The sequence below is a fragment of the Aotus nancymaae genome, unplaced genomic scaffold (assembly GCF_030222135.1).
Source record: "Aotus nancymaae isolate 86718 unplaced genomic scaffold, 86718_ANA_hifiasm-v0.15.2.pri h1tg000040l, whole genome shotgun sequence".
Taxonomy (NCBI): Eukaryota; Metazoa; Chordata; class Mammalia; order Primates; family Aotidae; genus Aotus; species Aotus nancymaae.
Window position 1 is genome coordinate 61847756 of NW_026988454.1, and position 22805 is coordinate 61870560.

General features: G+C 39.7%; 1 protein-coding gene across 2 annotated transcripts in view; it reads left to right on the forward strand.

Annotated features, from left to right (window-relative positions):
* Nucleotides 1-22805, forward strand: part of PREP (prolyl endopeptidase) — a 124077-nt gene that overhangs the window by 46399 nt on the left and 54873 nt on the right. For both annotated transcript variants that reach the window (XM_012438443.3, XM_012438444.3), the window contains 3 exons: nt 2739-2844; nt 15241-15432; nt 20223-20420. In XM_012438443.3, coding sequence (XP_012293866.3) covers nt 2739-2844; nt 15241-15432; nt 20223-20420 — 496 coding nt within the window. The remainder of the gene's footprint in view (nt 1-2738; nt 2845-15240; nt 15433-20222; nt 20421-22805) is intronic.

The window sequence follows — 22805 nt, forward strand, 5'->3', positions numbered from 1 at the left end:
TCATCAGAAAGGTAGGGCAGTAAAATTCACTGCAAGAACCACACCAAACCTTCAATGACAGCTGTCTCAAGCAGATCCAAAAATAACATAGAGTAGAATTAACATATACGGACTTTCAAAAAGCTATCATAAAAAATACTTTTTCGAGATCTTTACTAAGTGTTAATGTAATGAACAAAGAAATAGAAAATATAAAAATGAACCACATACTCTTCTAGAGAAAATAAAATAAAACTCTGAAATGAGCAATTATGTGTATGGGCTTAACAGCAGTTAAGATGCTATAAAAGAAAATGCAAAATTTGAAGACAGGACAATTGAAACTAAACCACAAAAAAAAACTAAAACAAAAATGCACACAATTTCATTGACCTGTAGAACAGTACCAAATGATATAACATTATATGTTTGAAGTTCTAGAATAGGGGTGAGGGGACAAAAAATACATAAGGAACAAATGGCCAAAAGTGTAAAAAATTTGATAAAATACAGAAATCCACAGATTCAGGAAGCTTAATTAATCTCAAGCAGGGTACTACATCAAAGCCCATTACAGAATAATCAATGTTCAAAAAGCCAAAGATAACGAAATATTAAAAGCAGCCAGAGAAGAAAACACACATTACATACAGGGAAATAAAGATAAGAAATGACACAGACTTCTCGGTGGAAACAGTGCAAGTCAGAAAACAGTGGAAAGATACCTTCTTAATGGGGTTTACCTTGATTGCCATATTTCATACTACAGCCTCAGCTGGGCACAGCGGCTCACGCCTATAATTCCAATACTTTGGGAGGCCAAATTAGGTGGATCACCTGAGGTCAGGAGTTCAAGACCAGACTGGCCAACCTGATAAAATTCTGTCTCTACTAAAAATACAAAAATTACCTGGGCGTGGTGGTATGTGCCTGTAATCCTAGCTACTCAGGAGACTGAGGCAGGAGAATCGCTGGAACTCAGGAGGCAGCGGTTGCAGTGAGCCAAGATTGTGCCACCGCACTGCAGCCTGGGTGATGAGCGAAACTCAGTCTCAAACAAACAAAAAAACTGTAGCTTGCCCACCACATCCTGTCTCCCTTACCCAGACCTGTTCATGTTTTCCATGGCATTTATCGTAATATACTGCATAATTCCTTATTTATGTATTCGTCTCCCTTAATAGATGTAATGTTTTTTCCCGATTTGTTTACCGATGTATCTTTAACACCTAGAAAAATGTCTTGCACAAAATAGCTGCTTAGCAAATGTTTACTGAAGGAGCAAATGAAAGAATAACACTTATTACCAGAGAAAAAGAACCACTAGGATGTTTGTATGTATGTGTATGTATACATAGAGAGAGAGGATTTGTTTAAGGAGTTGGCTCATGTGATTGCGGAGCCTTGGTAAGTCCCAAAGCTTCAGGGTAGGCCCACAGGCTGGAGACTCGAGGAAAAGATATAGTTGAGTCCAAAGGCAGTTGGCTGGCTGAATCCCTCCTGTTCATCAGAGGTCGGTCTTTGTTCTGTTAAGGCCTTAACTAATTGGATGAGTCCCACTCACATTATGGAGAGTAATCCACTTTAAGTCCGTTCACTTAAATGCAATCTTATTTAAAAACATAAAAAAAACTTCCCAGAAACATCGAAAATAACATCCAAACATCTGGGCACTGTGACCTAGCCAGGGTGACATATAAAATTAACCCTCATAATAAGGAACTCTCAAACAGTACTGCTGAGTAAGAGTGTAAGTTGGTACCAACCACTGTGGAGAATAATTTGGCAACGTCTCATAGAGTTGAATATGTGCATATCCTACCACTGAGCAGTTTTACTTCGTTATATACACTGGGAAGCATTTTAGTTCACAAACATGTTCAACAAATTTTCTGAAGAATTATTTGTAATAGTAAGAAAAATAATCTAAATGCTTGTGGGTAGGATGATGGATCCTATGGTGGTGTATTTCTAGATTGTAATACTGTACAGCTGTTAAAATGAATGAACTAGATTTATACATATCAACATGGACTAATTATAAGACTTATATTGATTGAAAAAAATTAATTGCAAAAGAATATATATAGTTTGATACCACATATCAATTTTTGTGAACTCGGAGTAATAATGTATTTTTCATATTAGATTTTTTTATCAGGATTCTTTTTGCTACCTAAGAGTCTGCTGTTTTATACTAAAAAGGAAAGTCTCCAAGCATAGGCCTTTCATTACTGAGATCTTGCGGTAGAAGGGACTAAAAATATGCATAAGCAGTTGTTCAGTAGAAACTTGTCAATGTGACCAGGGTGGACCAGAGTGAATTTCTTGCATCTACACCCATTTTGCTAATTCTTACCGAGAACAACAAACTTTAAATTATGCAACCCATGAGGAAACTTTAAAGTCAAGGATATTATATTCAGAATGCTGGATTGCACATATTTTCAGTTTAAAAAATAGAAATTCAAATAAAAGTTACCTTGAAGTCATGACATTCAGTTACCTCTACTGATATTTTCAACTAAAATAATTCACTGTGTTTTGTTAAACTATTATTATGGGTGAAATAAGATAAAAGTGATATTTGTGTTTTTATTCTGATAACTTTCTTATCAGATCATGAGTTTGGGGCAGAGACACTGCCTTTGAAAATTAACTTAATTTTTAAATTTAATATTCAACAATATTCTCCCAAAAATATATTCTAATTAGCCCCCTGTGCTTTTTTTTTTTTTTTTTTTTTTTTTGCTTTTTAGTTATCAGATGATGGCTGCTATGTCTTGTTATCAATAAGGGAGGGATGTGATCCAGTAAACCGACTCTGGTACTGTGACCTACAGCAGGAATCCAATGGCATCACTGGTGAGTTATTTTTCAGACACAGATAATTATTCCAAGAAACTTCATTTAAAAATTATTTTGCTATATTGATTTCCCAAGACCTTTTCCTATTCTACCACATTAATGTCAGTTCATCTGATTGTTTTTCTTTTAGTATTTTATTTCGTATTCTTTTAGCATTCCATAAAATGAGGGAAAATGGAATGAAACTGTTGCCTTTACCATTTTCGCTGTAGATTGGGATTAGCCACACTTTCTGCACATAGTGTGAAAGTATCCTGTGAGTATTGCACATGAAGAGCATGAAGGAAAACTTGACCCTTTTGATCTATAACTATTTAGATTTAATGGTGCATCCAGGCATGGTGGCATTATACCTACCATCCTAAGGACTCAGGAGGCTGAGGCAGGAAGACAACTTAAGGCCAGGAGTTGGAGACCAGCCTGGGCAACATAGCTAGACCCTGTCTCTGAAATAAACAAAAAAGGCATAATGTTGCAAACTGTCACAGGCAAGGGTTATTAGACCAAGGAGAATTGGTTAGATTAACGTAATCAGTAGAGTGGCCCTCAGTACTTAGGAATATAACAGCCTGTATTTGCTTGCCAAAGCTTTACATATCATGATAAGCGTAGAACCAGCCGGTTACAAATGGTGGAGATGTCTCATTTTAAATGTTGTTCTCTTCCATCATCTATCATACCAGCACTATCATCAAGCACAAAAACTTTTCAGCTGCACAATTTACTATGCTGAAAATTCCCAGGCCCAGAAATCCTATCAGATGCGCTGGCACCCCGATAAGAACAGATACTAAGCTAATTACATTATCTTTTAGTTAATGCAAAATAATATTTTAGAGAGGGTTGACACAGATTTTCAAAATACTAAGTGCATTTCTGTAATAATGTATTTACCTCATTAGTTTCTAATCTGTGTTACATTGTGATATGACAATATTTGTCTGATTGAGCATTGCCTCATTTTTAAACTTCTCTGGCAAAATCTGCATCCTAACATTAGATACCACAGAGCACCATTCGTACATATAGCAGAATGAAGTCAGCAACTTTTTTCCTAGAGTTAAATACATATCCATTTAATAAAATGGAGTACTTTTTTTCTATTAAGAAAAAAGAAAAGCTGGTTTCTTGACACCAACATCGATCTTGGTGTCAAGAAAGTGTTTTCATTCTCTGTCAAGGCAAACCACCACCGAGGAATCGTTCACTTGAGTTGCAAACATAGGTCATCATAGAACTGAGCAAACCTTTTAAGATTGAGCCTGAAAGAATCAATGACATCAGACATTATGGTGCTGTTATTCTGCACACATCTTCCAAATATAGAGAAAATTCCATCCACATATTTATATACTGGACTGTTGCTATATCCACTTTAATAAGGGATCATAATACTTTGAATGAAACTTTCAAGGGCTGGCAAAACTCACGGAATCCCTCTTTGTTTTCCCCCAACCTCTCAGTTCTTATCTTCCCCTCAACCCTGCTATTTTATTATTGCAATGTTAGCGTTTAGAGAAGAGAGTACTCAAGAGATTGGGATTCCAGAAGGAAAACAGTACAGAGGGACACTAGGCTCTCAAAAACTAAATTCTAGATACTGTAGCCAAGAATAAATATGAAGAAGAAAAAAGGGAGCATTTAAGAAACGCTTTCTGGCCGTGATCCATTCAGAGCTCCAGGGAAGCCTCAGCTCTGCTCTTAAGGCCTTCGACTGATTGACTCAGGCCCACCCAGATTATCCAGGATAATTTCTCTTCATTCAAGTCAATGGATTATGGGCCTTACTCCCATCTACAAAAATACTTTCACAGCAACACCTGTATTTGTGTTTGATTGATTAACAAGGGACACTAGCCTGGCCAAGTTGATAGCAAAAAGACCATCACAGTGAGCTCATAGAAAACCATACGGAACAAACAAGTCCAGTGGTACTAACTGATTTCGTTTTTTCATAAGGCTATTAAACTGATCGGTGTTTGGGCTTCAGTGAGGCATTTGGCAAAGTATGTCATATTCTGTGGACCAGAAAGCAGAATGTGAAGTGAATAACATAAGATATGTGGATTTGAAGCTGTTGATTGCTTTGCTTTATATTTGTGGATAACATAAACTTCAGAGTAGTTATTCTTTTGAATGGTGGTCCTGGGATTCTGAAAGCTCTCGACAGTTGCAGCTGTTGACCAAATGGATCAGTTTTTCACTCTTAGGTTCAAAAGTCAGTTGTGCAGGATTAAGATTAGAGAACTCTTGTTTGCTTTTTAACTGATCACTGGTTTCATTTTGAATTATTGATAATTATAACTTTAAAAAAACAAGTATTGTGTGTGATTGTTTTACTATTGAAGAGATTAGGTAAATTTAGTCTATAAAAGGGGAGACATGGCAGATTGAAATAGGGATCATTAAATTAAGAAAAAAAATAGTTCCTTTTAATTACAGTTGGCTATATCGGGACAATAACCATAGCCTTTCAAATCAGATTTGAATTTTAATCTCAGCTCCGCCACTAGATTAACTGGTTACCCTGGTAAAGTTTTTTTTTCTCTCCCTTAATATGTCCATGTCCACAAATAAGGAAAGAATATCTACTTCATGGGGAATTGTGAGAAATAATGAAAATGCAAGGAAAAGTCCTTAGCAAGGTTTCTGGCATACAGAGGGTTCTCAAGTATTCCTTCTTTTTTTCTTTGTTTCTTGACTGAAGGGGGAATATTTAGAATCACCGTACTTTAGTTTTAGGTAGCTTAGAAAACTAGATTGAGGACACCCCCCTCCCCCCAAAAAGAGTCTGTCTTCAGATTCAAAGCTGCTCTAAATACAGATTTTCAAATTAACTTATCTGCAAAGCCAGATTTATAATCACAAAAGAGGAGACTGAGGGAACATGTCTAATTGTGCAGGCTGATAATTGAAAATTCAGGGGTGCATATGCCCGGTTGGTGACCACGACTAACTCCTAGGATCTTTTTTGCTTTTTTTTTTTAACCCCCTTCCCCAATTTTGTTACCCTTTTTACACTAAAAGAATAATAATTAACATTTAACTTAAATGCTAAATGCACTAGTTAACTTGAATGTTAGATGACTTAGACCTGAACAACTGGTGCCTGAAAACTCAATCCATGTTGTAAAACCTCAAATTTCATATTACTAAAATCTGTACCCCTTTTGATATCCTAAAGCCTTTCTGCTAGGATTTTAATCTGTTTTCCCTTAAAGCCAAGGGGAATTATCAACATTTTTGTATAAACTAATTATTTATATATTTAAGATACCGCTCAGTTGTCTTTTTGGAGAACTAAATAATTTCACTTAAGATGGCTGATTTTTAGGGGGCTTTTTGTGCTCTCATTTCAAAATGCACATGGGCAGGTTTTCTTGGGAGACATTACCGTCATCTGTGTCTCCCAAAAAAACTGCCTTTTGTGCATTTTGAAATGAGAGCACAAAAAGCCCCCTAAAAAAGGCCAATGGCACTTTAATGTCTTTTTAAAAGACAGCACATAGGGAGAACAAAACTATAACAGCAGGATAGAAAATATCTTAGCAACTTGAAAGTTAAATGAGGTCTGTATGAATTAAAACTGGATTCATTTTGTCAAGTAAGTGTGGACTTCTGTTCTTTTGCTGCCTTATGGGAGCATTCTCTCTGTTGTTCTCTGACTCTCTGGAGAACCTCATTTCTGCCATTTACATTTGCAGTATTTTCACTTAAGAATATGAACACATTTGTTGCAAGCTGTGGATCACATCCTTTACCTAGTAACTGCAGTTGAGGCTGGCAATTGCTCCTTCTTACCTTTTCTGAACAGGTAATTTCCATGACTCACCTTATGCACCACTGTGTAGAAATGGAATTAGGCCTGTCATCTGGGCTTTTGAAGCTTATATATAAAGCTCTTCAGAATTTTAGAACAGCTAAGCAGATCGTCTCCCAACAGTCACGTCCTCTTCTCCACTGGCTTACCAGAGAAATGTGTGGAGTTACTACCTTCTTGCTTTGGGAGAAGAGAGGTCTCTGTCAGGGGTTACCAGGCTTCCTTGTACTTTTTTTTTTTTTTTTGAGAGGGAGTCTCGCTCTGTCATCCAGGCTAGAGTGCAGTGGCATGATTTCAGCTCACTGCAACTTCCACATTCCGAGTTGAAGCGATTCTCCGGCCTCAGCTTCCTGAGTAGCTGGGACTACAGGTTCATGCTACCATGCCTGGCTAATTTTTGTATTTTTAGTAGAGATGGGGTTTCACTGTGTTGGCCAGGATGGGCTTGATCTCCTACCTCGTGATCCACCCACCTCAGCCTCCCAAAGTACTGGGGTTACAGGTGTGAACCACCCGTGCCCGGCCTTCCTTGTACTTTTGATAGATACCTTTCTCTCAAGAGTTGCTCCTTCTTCTCCTTTCCCCCATTCTGATTTCCTTTTCTCTCCATACAAAAACACTTTGTGTGAGGATCTGTGAGCTGCATGAGATTAGAGATGTTGCCTGTCTTGTTCCCCATGGAGTTGCCAGCACCTAGTCCCTGTTGAACTCACAGCAGGTATGCACCAGCTTGTCTCAAATGACGTTCCCTTTAGGGATCCTTGTGCTCAGGCGGCCTTGCTCGATAAGCTGCCCTTCCTCTATAACTGTTACTGACTTCTGAGTGTTTTGAATCTTTATCCCTGTGGCTTCCTAAATTTTTTTTAATCAAGTTTTTTGTCCTTTATTGAGCCCTGAGAATGATGGGTTCTTTTTTTCATTTCTGTATATTATGTGAGCAGAAGATTTTTTGCTTCTCTTACTCTGTTGCTTGTTTAAAATCAAAAGTGAGGAAGTATCAAAGTATCATTAAAGACACCAGGCTAGCATGACATTTTATTAGTTCTGCAGTAGGAAAGACAGCTGGGTCTTGACTCCTGTGATCCTCGATGTGGTTCATGCCTGCAGATTTGTTGAAATTAATAATCCTGAACCTTACAAGAAAATAATTTGTCTAGATTTTCTTATATTTTCCAAACCTTTCTAATCAATATTACTTTTGAAGTATGTATATACTTTGTTTCCTAAGTTTACTATAAATAACCCTATTTTGTTTTGTTTTATTTATTTACTTGATATAAATATAAAATAGAGCTGGGGGGTCTCACCATATTGCCTGGGCTGGTTTCAAACATGTAGGCTCAAGCAATCTTTCTGCCTCAGCCTTCCAAAGTGCTGGGATTTCAGGTGTGAGCCATGGTGCCTGGTCCTATTTTGAATATATAAAAAGTTGCCTTATGTACTTTAGTTACATAGACAAAATTTAGAATAAATTTTTTGAATATTTTCTGCAGTATGGGTAAGTATCAGGGTTCAGGGCTGTCTCTTTTCTCTCAAATATGTAGACTTTAAAAAATTTACATGAAAACTTAAGTGAGTTTATGCCTTAAAAATAGAAGTACATTTAACTCAGGGATATGTTTCTAAATATTTTTATAAGAAAAGCAGAAGATACTAATAACTTCTTTAAAATTTAACTTTGGTTACTTTTGTCGTCTTTACATTGTAAACAGCTGTATGTAAGGTTCAGTCTAAAATGTAGGAGTACTTACATTGTGTATTTAGTTATGAATTAGACGTGCATCGATGTGCCAGGCACTGCGCTGGGCACTTGTAATGACACCTTGCGGCCCCTGCCCTTCAAGTGCTCCGTATCTGCTGGATGGTAAGATGTGGAGATCATCAGTTCCAGGGGGTGTCCAAGGTTCTGTGGCCCAGTGCACAGATCCAGGCTCAGACTTCCTCTCTTCTGTTTTTCTTTCTTTTTTTCCATTTTCTTTTCTCTTTGGTTCTTTAATTTTCCTGTAGGAAGTCGGGGACTTTATTCCCTGCTTTATAGAATAATAGCAGCAAAAAAGGAGCTGACCATCAGTCCCTTTTCTGAATACATTTTTTTATTCTGCAACCTCCACCTCCTAGGTTCAAGCGATTCTCCTGCCTCAGCCTCTGGAGTAGCTAGGATTACAAGTGCCCGCCACCATGCCCAGCTAATTTTGTATTTTTAGTAGAGACACGTTTTTGTTATGTCAGCCAGGCTTGTTACAAACCCCTGACCTTAGGTGATCTGCCTGCCTCAGCCTCCCAAAGTGCTGGGATTACAGGTTTGAGCCACTGCACCCAGCCTACATTTAAAATTAATTATATCAGAGGTTTTTAATAGAATACTTAAGAAGTGATTGTTAGGTAAAATGAACCATATGTCAGAAATCTTTGTTGCTAGTAACTTAACAACCTCCTTCAACATAGGCATCCTTAAAATGGGCCCAGAGTGCTCTTTGCTCATGTCACAGCATTTATGAGGAGTTTAGGGAGAAAAGGTGGATGGTGGTGACATGGAGATTTCTGTAAGGAAATATCAGCTTACCTGGGATTTTCCCAGACTTTCACTAACCTGTCTTTGCTTTTTCTTTTTTTTGCTAAAAGTTTAATCATTTTCAGTTGACAAAGTTTTCAGTACCTACCTTATTTTTATTTTAATGCTTTTGTGTCATTAAAGAAAATTGGCTTTTTTCTCCTTTAGGAATTAAATTTACATTACATGCTAACACATAACCATAAAAGGAAATCTGGTATTTAGCAGACATTGTAGATTGGTCATTTCACCATCTCTGACTAATACAGCTCTTGTTTTTAGGTGGCAGAGATGATATTGACTCTTTTGTTCCTGCCTGGTAGGGCCGGACATTTTTGGGGGTTAGAGTGGAAAAGGGGAGAAAAACATTCAAGAAGCTTTAAGCAAAGGAGCTGTCCAAAGCTTAGCAAAGTCATCTAAGCGCTAAAAGCAATACCAACAAGGGAGGAGGGCCTCAGAGGGAAGACAGGGAGTTGGTAGGAAATCTGCGTGTCAGAATGGGACTGCAGAAGAACGAAAAAGAATTGGGATATCGAAAGACAGTATACAAACGAGACCCAAAATAGGCAATTTGATATAAAAGACAAAATACTAGTGATAAAATGAGTATTTATACTAATTTTAAAATTAATATGTAAAATAGCTGCATACCGTGAGATGGATATTGGATTTTAAACATACACTATTAACAAATCAGACTCTTCAGAGGCCATGTTCAGTTTACTTTTGTCACTTGAATGCTGGGGTTATTTGGAATAATAGTTAATGTTGTTTATGTAACATTTCCTGTGTCAGGTTCTGAGCTACAAATGTAGGCATTTCTTTCAGTCTTCTCAACAGCTTCTGAGGAGCATGAATTATTATCCCCAGGAAACAGGCTGGTGGGGACAAGTAGCTTTCCTAATGCCATTTAAAGATTTGGATCCATATCAGTTTAACCCCCCAGCCTGTGTTCTAACTTAATCGTGTGGCAGACGGAGACAGACGGAAGTCCTTCAGGCCCACAGCAGCCCGTGCCCCCTGCAGCCTCAGTGCCCCACCACTCCTTGCATTTGTTGTCGTTACTTGTCTAGCCCTGAGAGTTTTTGTAAAGTATAAAAGCACTTTAGCTCCCATTATTAGGGAGCTTGCACAGCATTTTCTATGAAATGTAGTTAATATAGTTGATGATTTTTCAAAGAAAGTAATAAAAGTATGACTTTGGTCTAGGAAAAGCATAAGATAATTTATTTTAAACTAATCTTCACTCAATAAATGAATCAGTCCCCAAGAAGCAGGTTTTATAAAAAGCAATTTTAACATTTGAATGTAGTAAGATTCAGGAATTGGAAATTCTTTTGGCTTCAGAGTGAATAATGCCACTTTATAGACAAAAGAACCTCAGAGAAGGTAGGCAAAAAAGTGAAATGGTTAAAGAGTTAAGTCATGTTTCTTTTTAAAAAGTAATTTTCCTGTTTTCCATTTAAATCAACAGTGTTCTAACTTGTGAGTAGCAAAAATGAATGAGCGCCATTGTTCAACTGAAATACCTTTTCTCTTGATTTATTTCTCTACCAAAGCCCTGTAGAACAAGGTTTCAGGAGAGCAAAAGAATTTCAAGAGCTCTCATTTAAAACATCCGGCCCTGTGAAGGCCTATACTTTGGACTGTTTTTCAAATTTTATAGCTGGACTTTTGTAAATCCAGCCACATTCCTTATTCTGAATGAGCTTTTATGGCTTGTAGTATGTATTTATGGCTAAGGTTAATGTGTCAGAATTTGGTGGCAAACAATAACCTAAACTGTTTTGTTGTTCATTGGAGCTTGAATGATTTTCATGTGTGCCACATCTTCAGGCTTACCTGATTAGACAGCAGTCCTGAAGGAAATTTCTGCTGTGTTTTGCCTTTGGTGCATACTTTAATGACTTTGGGTAGGGAGGGGCCATAAATACCACTAGTTCCAGGACCTTTTCAGGCAGAAACCATAAGGTTACTTTGTGAAATAAAGGTTTCACATCAGGAAATGCTTTATTGTTAGGGGAACATTTAAGGAATCTGACATTTTCACTGAGCCAAGATTTTGTGTCTACAAATGTCATAGTCCAGAAAATTGTTTCATTATTCTTATTATAAACAAATGTACATTTCTTATTCTCTTCAAATTTTGCATTACCAGCTAATATTTTACTTAAATTGTTTTTCTTTTAGGGAATGGGGATTTTTTTTTTAAAGCATTGTTTTATGTAGACTAAGATGAATTATCTTTGAGTGGATCACCTACTGAGTAGTCTTTTGAGATTAGTAGTTTGTCACTGGATAAAAAAAGATAATTGCAACTCAGATGCAGAGTTTATGAAAATTTTTTCAAATTAGTTGAAAATTAGTTGTAAGGATGTCTGTTTCTGGGAGTTTGGAAGTTTATATACTCTGAATAACCTCCCAGTTGAAACAACTGAAATGTAAAAAATTTATAAAGCATCTTTCCAAATACATTGCTAAGTCCACATGAAAGAAGGGAAACTATAAAGACCAAAGACAAAATGAAAGCTGGAATGTGAGCTGGATTGTCCCTGAATGTTTCTACTGGGGTAAGGGGGGAAATTGGATAGACAATAAAGCATAATTGGGAGTCTGCTGAGACAAACTATCAATGTAAGGATGACTGATAAAAATAAACTTGCCAGTGGAGAGGCTGGGGATGGGGAATGAACAGTAAGGAAATCTGCCTGCCCTTACCTAGGCACTAGGAGGGGTAGGGGCAGACAGGATGTGAACTCTCCTAAAACAGGAGAAAGGCTGACCATCACGAGTGCAGGTTGACTTGGTTGTACCAATGAGGTCCAAAATCCTCATGCCAAGAATTTAATTATAGTGCTGTCAGGTTGGTTGCATCCCAACAAGCAAGAAAAGAAACACTCATCTCTGAAAGAGTGCTACTTCAACCCAGGCCTCCAAGAATTTCCACAGATAATGTTTCAAGGAAAATCAGCAGTTACAGTAAAAAAGTCAAATCAGATGAAGAAATTCACCAGCATGAGAAATTAGAGCCAGCAGAAACAATGGCTGCTGGCCACATTATCAGATTCCTAACAAAAAAATGAATATGTTAAATATATTTAAAAATAAACGGGGTGATGCTCCTTTTAAAAAGCAAACAAGAAGCTTGGAAGGATATGCAATAAATAAGATACTGTAAACAATAACCAGCCAGATTTGGAAAATGACTAATTAGAACTTCTAGAAATTAAAAAAAAATTATTATTAACTTTAAAAACTCAGTTATTAGGCTAAGGAGGAGATTAGACACAGCTGAAGAGATAATTAGTGAAATAGAATGTAGATATGTAAAGGAGCTATCTAGAATACAGCCCACCAAGAGGTGGAAAAACATTGAGTATATAGACACGAAAGTTTACAGGCATGGAAAGAGCAGACTGTTTCCAAAAATGATAAACTACAGATTGAGACCAACCATTTTGCAGAAGACAACTAGAAAAGCTGGAGAAGGGCCAGGAGTGGTGGCTCATGCCTGTAATCCCAGCACTTTGGGAGGCCGAGGCAGGCAGATTATCTGAGGTCAGGAGTTTGAGACCAGCCTGGCCAACTTGGTGAAACCTTGTCTCTACTAAAAAACATGCAAAAATTAGCTGGGTTGGGGGCTGGTGGCGGGTGCCTCCTGGATTCAAGTGATTCTCTTGCCTCAGACTCTGAAGTAGCTTGGATTACAGGTGTGCGCTACCATGTCTGGCTAATTTTTTTGTATTTTTAGTAGAAACAGGGTTTCGCCATGTTGGCCAAGCTGGTCTCAAATTTTTGGCCTCAAGAGATCTGCCTGCCTCGGCTTCCCAAAGTGCTGGGATTACAGGTGTGAGCCACCATAGCCAGCCTCCAATCACTTATTTTAAAACAATGTTTGTTGAGTTTCTATTATGGGGGTAGGTACTAATAGATACTTTTATAATAATGTTTGTATTTACCTATTATTCCTAGTTTACAGTTAAGAAAATGAGGCTTTGTAAGGAATAAAGAGATTGCTCAAGGTGACCCAACTAGATAGTGTTAGAACTGGCGTTTTAGTACAAACATATATGACCACAGTACTCTTTCTATGGTGGAATTTATTTCCCTGTTACATTTAATTCAATAACAAATTATATGAAGATATACTGCAGAGATGAATGAGATAATGAAAGTAAAATTGCCTTGAGAGATTCAAGGAATGTAAATGAACTACCCAGATTAGTGTAGCAATTTCACTGTGAAATTAAAAGTAGAGAATTGGAAAATAGCTAAGATCTGGCATTGCCTTTTAGTAGTTTAGAAGTCATAGAACTTTTTTGTCTATGACACTTTTGAGATGTTTGCTGAACATCATCTGTGTCAGACACATGGTAAAAACGGATGTTTTTCCAAGGGATTTTGGTGATTTCTGCTTTAAATATTAAAAGTAGCATTTAGTGAGCCATTTAAATGATGATGACATGAATGTACTGAAAATTTTTTTTAGTGATGATCATCTCTAGTTCTCAAAGGACTGGGAAGTGTCCCTTTTATGCCATGCAAATTTTATTTTGTATGTTTCAAGTTACCTGCCACTCAGTTTTGTGCCAAGTATTAAACAGTAAATGAAAAGATAAATAATAAGCAAATAAATACATAATTATATCTTGAGAGAGAGAGTTGGATGCTGGGTTGTACACCTGTAGTCCCAGCTAGTGGGGACTCTGAGGCAGGAGGATCTTAGGAGCCCGAGTTTGAGGTTGCAGTGAACTATGATCGTGCCTGTGAATAGCCACTGCATTCAGGCCTGGGCAACATGGAGAGACCTCATCTCTTTTTTTTTTTGCTTTTTTGGTTTTTTGAGACAAGAGTCTCACTCTGCTCAGGCTGGAATGAAGTGGCGCAATCTCAGCCCACTGCAAGCAACCTCCACCTCCTGGGTTCAGGCAACTCCATGCCTTAGCCTCCTGAGTAGCTGGGATTACGGGTGTGCGCCACTATGCCCGGCTAATTTTTGTATTTTTAATAGAGACAGGTTTTCACCCTGTTGGCGAGGCTGGTCTCAAATTCTTGACCTCAAGTGATCTGCCTTCCCTGGCCTCCAAAAGTGCTGTGATTACAGGCATGAGCCACCACGACCAGCTGAGAGACCTCATCTCTTAACAAACAAAAATGAATGAATGAATATATCTTGAGAGAAGTGCTGTGAAGAAACAAACTGGGTGCCTGTTAAAAGTGGCATCTAATAAAGGCCAATTCCAATAAAGGACAGGAAGTGAGGCAAGGGTTGGAACTATCTGAAGTTGGCTAACTGGAAAAGGACTGTAGCATGCAAGACCATGGGAAGGAATTTGGATTTTATTCCAAGGATAATGGAGAAGTCATTGAAAGTTTCTAAGGGTACTAACACGGACCAGTTTAAAGATTGAGATATTGTGGTGGCTGCCATACTGAGAAACTCAAGAGTGACAGTGGGAAGACCAGGCAGGAAGCTAATGCTGTAGACCAAGAATTCTGAGACTTGGCACTATTGACTGTTTAGCTGGCTACCACTTTGTTATAGGGCTGTCCTGTGCATTGCAGCATGGTTAGCAGCATCTCTAGTCTCTACCCTTTAGGTGCCAGTAGCAGCCCTACCCTCAAGTTGTGACATTATAATCCCTGGGGCTGAAAGTCTCCATGGCCAAGACTTGGGAGGGAGACCACAAAGACCTGGAATGGTATGCTGATAGGAGAGGTGGAGAGAAGTGCCCAGATTTGAAGCTGGCTCAGGTAGAGGAGGATTTGCCAGATTGTGTAGGGGTGATGAGCTGGGAAGGGAGGTCCTTCACTCTCCCCTCCTTGCCAGGTTTTTCGGGGGCTCCTTAGCATTTTTTAAACTCACTCACAACTGGTCCTTGCTCCTTTTCATGCCTTATCTTCCAGATAGCTCTGCTTTGTGTTTTGAGGATAACAAAGATCCACCCTCCCCACCCTATACACAAACCAACACCATTTTTAAACATTAGACAGATAATGAGAATACTTGGTCTCTTGCCAGGAATCCTAAAGTGGGTAAAACTGATCGACAACTTTGAAGGAGAATATGACTACGTGACCAATGAGGGGACGGTGTTCACGTTCAAGACTAATCGCCATTCTCCCAACTATCGCGTGATCAACATTGACTTCAGGGATCCTGACGAGTCTAAGTGGAAAGTGCTTGTTCCTGAGCATGAGAAAGATGTCTTAGGTGAGAACACATGTTACTTGAAAACTGTGCTCTTATTTTTTATGAGAACGCCAACAAGTTAGTGCGTCTCTCATTCTCTAGTGACTAGTTACAAGGTAAAAAACCTTCAACCTGTAATCATCAGGAATGAAGTGTCTAAATCGTTCATCCAAGTCTGCATTGTGTGGTATCTTTTTGTAGCTTAGTACTATATCATGTAGACATGCAAAGTCTTCATAAAAATTGCAAAGGTAGGATTTCAGACTTCCAAAGTACTGCTTTTTAAAAAAATGTATCGGTTGTCTTTGTATACTTAATGTCCGGTAATAATCATGAACATTTAATTTTTGAAACTGTTTAGATTTAGAATCCTTAGCTTTAAGCTTTTGAGTAACCTTTGGCTATTTGCATTATCCCTGTTATTGATCTTAGCGTGGATTTCGAGCCCTCTTATTAGAAAAGGGAATAGACTATTGTCAGATTTAATTGAAACCCGTTGCAGTTGCTGCTTTGTGCAGTGAACTACATTAACCTCTTGAGAACCTTGCTTCTGTATCAGTCATATTTTATGGAGCCTTTCAGTTCCCTTTTATTCATTCTCTCTGTGGTTTTTCCAAAAATGAAATGCTGCTTTATACATTATTTATTGCATGAAAGTTGAATTTTAGGCCAGGCGCGGTGGCTCACACCTGTAATCCCAGCACTTTGGGAGGATGAGGTGGGCGGATCACCTGAGATCAGGAGTTCGAGACCAACCTGACCAATATGGTGAAACCTCATTTTTTTAAAAAAAAAAAAAAAAAAAGAAATTTGAAGTTTACTAGAATAAGACTCACTAATTTGGGGATAGTTTTTTACACAAATGAGAGTTCAGTACCATTAGGCCCATGAAGTTTACTTGTTGATGGTGAACTTCTGCTGGATTGAATGAGGATTAAATAGGACCATTTAAAAATGCAAATATATATGGTATATAAGCAGGAAAAAAAAGTCCCCTTTGAGATCTGCAGATTGGCCCTGTCTAAGATAAAGCAGTCCTAAAGTGTGTTTTTCAATGAATTAAAGCACAGGTCTTGGAGTCAGGCAGATCCAGGTTCAGGTTCTTGATCAATAAGGTACTGTTTCTCCCTTGCTTAAGGTGGTATGCTCTCTGTGCATGGCAGTTATCTAAACCTGGCATTGCTTAGCGCTGGTGGGGGAGCAGATGATTCCAGCTGCTTTTCTCAAGGTCACAGGTTGCTATGGGCACTTCCTTCTGGGCCCTTGTTTCTGCAGCAGGTCCCTTGGCCCTGGAGAAAGCGCTCCTGGGTGTTCCCTTGAGAGTCTGTTCAGCCCTTGGGCACCTGACCGTACCCCTCCACCCTCTTGTACTGAGATCTCCACACCCCTGTACGCAGTTCTATTGGACAGGACCCAAGACGACTCCATGTCTGCTCAAAATTCACATCTGCAACCCCGAGACAGCAACGCATTCCAGACTCTTCCTCTAAAGGAAGTTCTCCTGCCTTTTGGATTTCCAGGCACAGTCCCTTTAACTTACAGGTTTAGATCAGGCACTGGTACTCTGTCTGTGTCAGGCTGGGGTTGGTAGAAGGTAATAATCCTGTCACCTTCCCATAGGGAGGGGGACTTACAAGCAAGAGCAAGAGGAAATCTTATCACCTATCTCCTTAAAACCTTCTGTTCACGTTCTGACCCTTATTTATATTTGAATGAGGGATCTTTGAGTCACAGAACAGATTTTTGATCATTTCTTCCAGCATCTTTGTGCAGTGAATCTGTTTCATAGTCACTTTGATAGCCTGATGGCTTCTGTCCAAACTGAGGCAGGAATGTCCCCGTAAGGGTAGTTACAGCCAGCAGTTAGTGAGGGCTTCCTGCGTGCCAGGTTCAGCAGTCTGTTCAACATCGATTGACCTCCTGCTTTGGTGCATCCAAATGAGACTTGGGTGGCATAAATCTTCATGTAGGTGCTGCAGGAGTTTTTCAGGTACAAGTCAGGATGAAATCGTGATTCTTGTATAGGACACTATCATGGATATTGTAACCATTTCCCAAAGCATCTGAATTTCTGCCGTTTAAAGCCAAAAGAGGGGTTTTAACTATGCCTTAAGGTGACATCCCATCTTATAGATGTAATGAAATGCAAATTAATGCTAGGAGATTTTGTTGAGGGGTGATATATTTATGTAACCTTCCTTCTGGAAAGGTTATATAAGATTTTCAGACTGGAAAGGGAAACCTTCAATATTCACTAGAACTCATCAATTTAAAGAGAAGCATGGTTGAATGTGCCATATATCATTAGCACAGAGCACCCTATTGAGAATAAAAACTAGAGATGAGTCATAAAGTAGAGCTGTAAAGTCAGAACTTTTATTAATGACAGTCTACAAATCACCTTGTCCTTTTGTTACTCACTTTTGTCTGTTTTATAATGCTGATGTACTTATAGTTAACACAGATTAATTCTTCTTCAACAGCCATAATTTACTTCATTTTTCCCCATACTTTTGTCTCTTTAAAACATTAAGCCACATGAAATATGTTGCCTAATTGAGGTGTTTTTAAAAAGTGCATTGGAGAATGAGCAGATTACTTTTGGTGGTATGAGTTCTTCTTTATGTCCTCACTTGAGGAAAAGTTTGCCGTAGTAATTTCATCAGCCCAAGATCAAGGCCTCTGGTGATCCTCAGAGTTCCCTCTGGCCAACATCTTGTTTTTCATATGGGTAAATCCTAGCATCCTAAACGCGAACCGCCAGTTTCTTGCATTATAAAAACAAGCAATGTCGGGCCGGGCGCGGTGGCTCGCGCCTGTAATCCCAGCACTTTGGGAGGCCGAGGCGGGTGGATCACGAGGTCAAGAGATCGAGACCATCCTGGTCAACATGGTGAAACCCCCGTCTCTACTAAAAATACAAAAAATTAGCTGGGCATGGTGGCGCATGCCTGTAATCCCAGCTACTCAGGAGGCTGAGGCAGGAGAATTGCCTGAACCCGGGAGGCGGAGGTTGCGGTGAGCCGAGATCGCGCCATTGCACTCCAGCCTGGGTAATAAGAGCGAAACTCCGTCTCAAAAAAAAAAAAAAAGCAATGTCAAGAACCCCACTCTGTCACATGAAACCCAAGAAAGACTTGTGTGTTCAGCACATGTGGCCTGTCACCTGCAGCCCTGTCCTCACTTCCACTTGCTGCAGCGTCACCCTCTGGTGACCTGACCCTACCTCTGGCAGACCTCTGTGCCTGCCCTTCACTTTCTCCTTTCACTCCTACTCTCCCGGCTTTGTCACTGTATGCTGTTACTGCAGGTCACAGCCCTGGGAGTTGAGGAAAACTCATTTCTCTGCCTTACTCTCCGTATCTCTGCAGTCACCAAGCCCTGGCCATTTGCCCTGGGAGTTGAGGAGAAATCATTTCTGTGCTTTACTCCCCATATTCCTGCAGGCACCAAGCCCTGGCTATTCCGCTTGGGAAATACCTTTCATTTATTTTCTTTCCTGTGCAGACTTTGTCTTCTCCCTGGCTTGTTGCAATAATGTTCTTGCTCTTCTCCCCTCTGTAAACTTCCCTTGTTCTGCATTCAGCTGTCAGACACATGCATCCTTTATTAATGCCATCTTTATGTTGACCTTCTGTTCCAACAGTGGCTCCTCAGTCACAGGTAAATAAACTCCCCTCTACCTGGCTCACTGGATACCCCATCAGGCCACCACCAGCATCTCCATCTGCCCTGAACTGAACAACTCTTCCTCGTGAAAACAGATCTCTTGTTTGTTCTCTTTACCAGTCTTCTTCCCTTCTGTCCTTTCTTTTCCTTTCCTCTCTCCTCATTCCTGTCTCTGGCCTTCATGCCAGGAGTTGCCTGTCTTCTGACATCTCATTCCCTAGGATGCTCTGCTTTTCCTGCTAGCCTCCATTTCCCCTCCATCTCCACACTCCTGTACCTGAGACTCAGTTCAGCCCTTGCTTTAGGGCTATCATTCGTTTTGGATCCTCAACCAACTAATCACTTACCTTTGTTTATAGTTTATTACTTGCATTTTTATATGATTTTGTCTCACGAGCAGAGTTGATTTCATCTTCCTACTTGTCTCCAGCACCTTGCGGGGAATCTGGTAGATAACAAGGGCTTAATACGTTTTTATTGAATAAACTATCCTGTCAGGCATGAAGCATGATTTGGCTTTTATTGTTTTCTTCCTTATAGCTCTTATAGCATGATAATGAGCACAAAATAGGAAGGCAGGGTTTTTATTCCACACATTATCTAGGTCATCAAAAGCCCCTGGCCTAAGGTAGAGAGTATTTTATTTCCTCAGGAAACAAAATAGTCATTTATCAAAGGAATATGCTGAAAACTAGATTAATGATTAAAACCAATTATAAGACTGGGCACAGTGGCTCACGCCTGTAATCTCAACACTTTGGGAGGCCGAGGCGGGCAGATCACTTGAGGCCGGGAGTTCGAGACCAGCCTGGCCTACATGGCGAAACCCCATCTCTACTAAAAATACAAAAATTAGCTAGGCGTGGTGGCCCACACCTGCAATCCCAGCCAGTTGGGAGACTGAGGCAGGAGAATCCCTTGAACCTGGGAGGTGGAGGTTGCAGTGAGCTGAGATCTCACCACTGCACTTCAACCTGGGTGACAAAAGACCCTGCCTCAAAAAAAAAAGATTGTAAAAGTGACTTTGCAAGTCTCATTGCTACATAGCCTTCTGTGTAGCTCTAGAACTGTTGCTCAATTAAACATGTTTTTCATTAATTTTCAAAATTACATGAGGTTTTTTTCTCTTCTTATCCTTTCAGAATGGGTAGCTTGTGTCAGGTCCAACTTCTTGGTCTTATGCTACCTCCATGACGTCAAGAACATTCTGCAGCTCCACGACCTGACTACTGGTGCTCTCCTCAAGACCTTACCGCTCGAGGTTGGTAGCGTTGTGGGGTATAGCGGTCAGAAGAAGGACACCGAAATCTTCTATCAGTTCACTTCCTTTTTATCTCCAGGTAGGTTTGTTTTTTTTTTTTCACTATTGCCGTTCACTTTAAAAATCAGACTGGTGTTTGAGTTTCTTTGGGGAAATGGAAGTATAATGTTACGTTATTGAAAATCACATATGCTGTATTACAGCCAAAATTACTTAGTGGGAATAGAACAGTAGAACAGCTGCTCAGAGCAAAGGGAAATAAATGTAAACGCCTGAAACTGCACTCTCATTAATCTGATATTCCAAGTCTGTTCTTCTGGAGGCAGGAACAGCTAATGTTCTAGGTTGATTAAAAATTAGTATCGACAAATACAACATTTGATTCAGTCTTTGGTCTGTATGCACAAGAACACACAGTGCAGATATAAAACGTAAAATCTTTAGCTACATCCGACAAAAAATGTTTCCTGGAATAAATTGAGAATCAATTGTGCTGTTGTTAAGCAAAATTAAAAAGTAATTCTAAAAGTATAGTCTCACATCATGAAAAAATGTGTTCTTTTCAACTTTAAAAAATATTGGTCACATTCATTTTGCTTTGTTTTGGTGTTTTCTGTACTCCGTCCGTCTGCACTGTTTTTGTAGCATCATGACCATACACACACTGTGATTTGTCCTGGGAGTCTGACTCAGTTGGCAGTTTGCAGTTGACCAGGCAGACCCTGTCCTAAAAGCAATCTGGCTGAAAAAAAGGCTGTACGTTTCCTTATGCACATATGTTGAACTCCTCCAGAGTGCTTTTTGTCCCACTCAGTTTTGCTGCAGTCATTCAGTCATTAGACAAAAAAGCAGCCCTAGAGCAAGGCAGGTGCTCAAGTGGCTCTGTCCTCCTCCTGGGATTTGGCCAGTTGACAGTGATGTCTCATCACTTTTATTTTGAGCCTCTGAGTCACAGAGCAGGCAATCCATAAGGAATCTTACTGTGGTGACAGGTCATTGTCAGGGTTATTAAAACCAAAAGAATGATGTTCTCTAAGTAGGTCTGATAGTATACCTTGAAAACCTAGCAGCCTTACTTTCCAAGCACCTTGCAGAGAATCAAGAGAAGCTAGGAAAAGCACCCGCAAGAACGTGGAAATCACGCTAGGGCCAGGAACCAGGGAGCAGCCATTCAAGAATGCAACTTCAGGGTTTCCTGCGCCTCCCCACATCTTGTCTTCCCCCTAGAACCTGGAGTACAGCAGCAACAGCCAGTGAACTGTATGAGGAAAAATCATTTCTTCTAGATAGCCATTCTTAACCCACTGCTGCAAGGTCCACAATTTTTTTCCTCAAATGGATGCTGGTTACAGAAGTTTTACTTTGGAAAATCTTGTATCTTAAACTGTTTAAATGGATAAAGGACAAGGAGGAGGAGAGTGAGGGTGACTCACCTGCTCTTAAGAAAAGCCAGAGTCCCCAAAGGCCTGTAAACCTCCTTCAGTGACCCCATGTGACCATTTATGTCAGGAGCAAGCTCATCATTACCTGGGGAAGAAAGGGCTTACTGTCCAAGTGTAAAATGTTGGGTTCTATGCCAAGCAGTGAAATATTACCCGTGACCGTAGCTGTGAAGTTTGAAAAGGGAAGTGTGTTCCGCCTTCTGTACTGCCAGGCATTTTCTGACCAAGCTTTAATTTTCTGACCAAGCTTTGTCTCTCTCCTTTTACTCATTTTGCCTCCATTTTTCTCTTTTCTCTCCTGAATGCAATTTGATTTCTAAAACCAGAGAATGGGGCTTCCAGACTCAGGTCTTATGAGACCAAATGCAGAAGCAGCCATCATATAATTAGATTAGATCTCATGAAAGCGTGGATTGGCAGTGTGTGTATATACACATCCGCTCACAAGCTGTCTTGCTCTGGTGTCTGAAGGCTAGCTGTTCAGTACTGCAGTAAAGAGCAGAGGCACTCAATTATATGTAAAGCCCCAGGGTCACAAATAACTGCAGCTCCAGCTTCCTGCTGCAAACATTTGGTACCTCTGGCAGGTGCACACCAGCTGACTTTGTTTTCCATGGAGGTACATGGTGAAAACACATCTTGAGCCCAAGCCATTTGTGACTTTCGCACCTTGAGTCACATTTGGAAGAAAACGGGCAGCCAGAGCAGCTTAGAGCACAGTGCACTTACTCCCTGTGGTTCAAACCACTTAGTGGTTGAACCGATGAACTCTGTACTTTTGGAACCTTGGAGGGTTGCCTAGAGTGAGCTCTAGACCTGCGTGTGGTAATAATCCAGTAGAGAGTCCCATATGCGTGGCTCTGGAAGTCAGGGGTGAAAATCATAGAAAAGCTCTCAGGGATTATCGGGGAAAGGCAAAACTTTTTGAGACTTGTTTTTGTTTTTTTCTTTTAATAATGTTAAAACCTATCCTAAAATCAGTTAAAACAGTATCTCCATGTGTTTCAAAGTGTGCAGCCTTT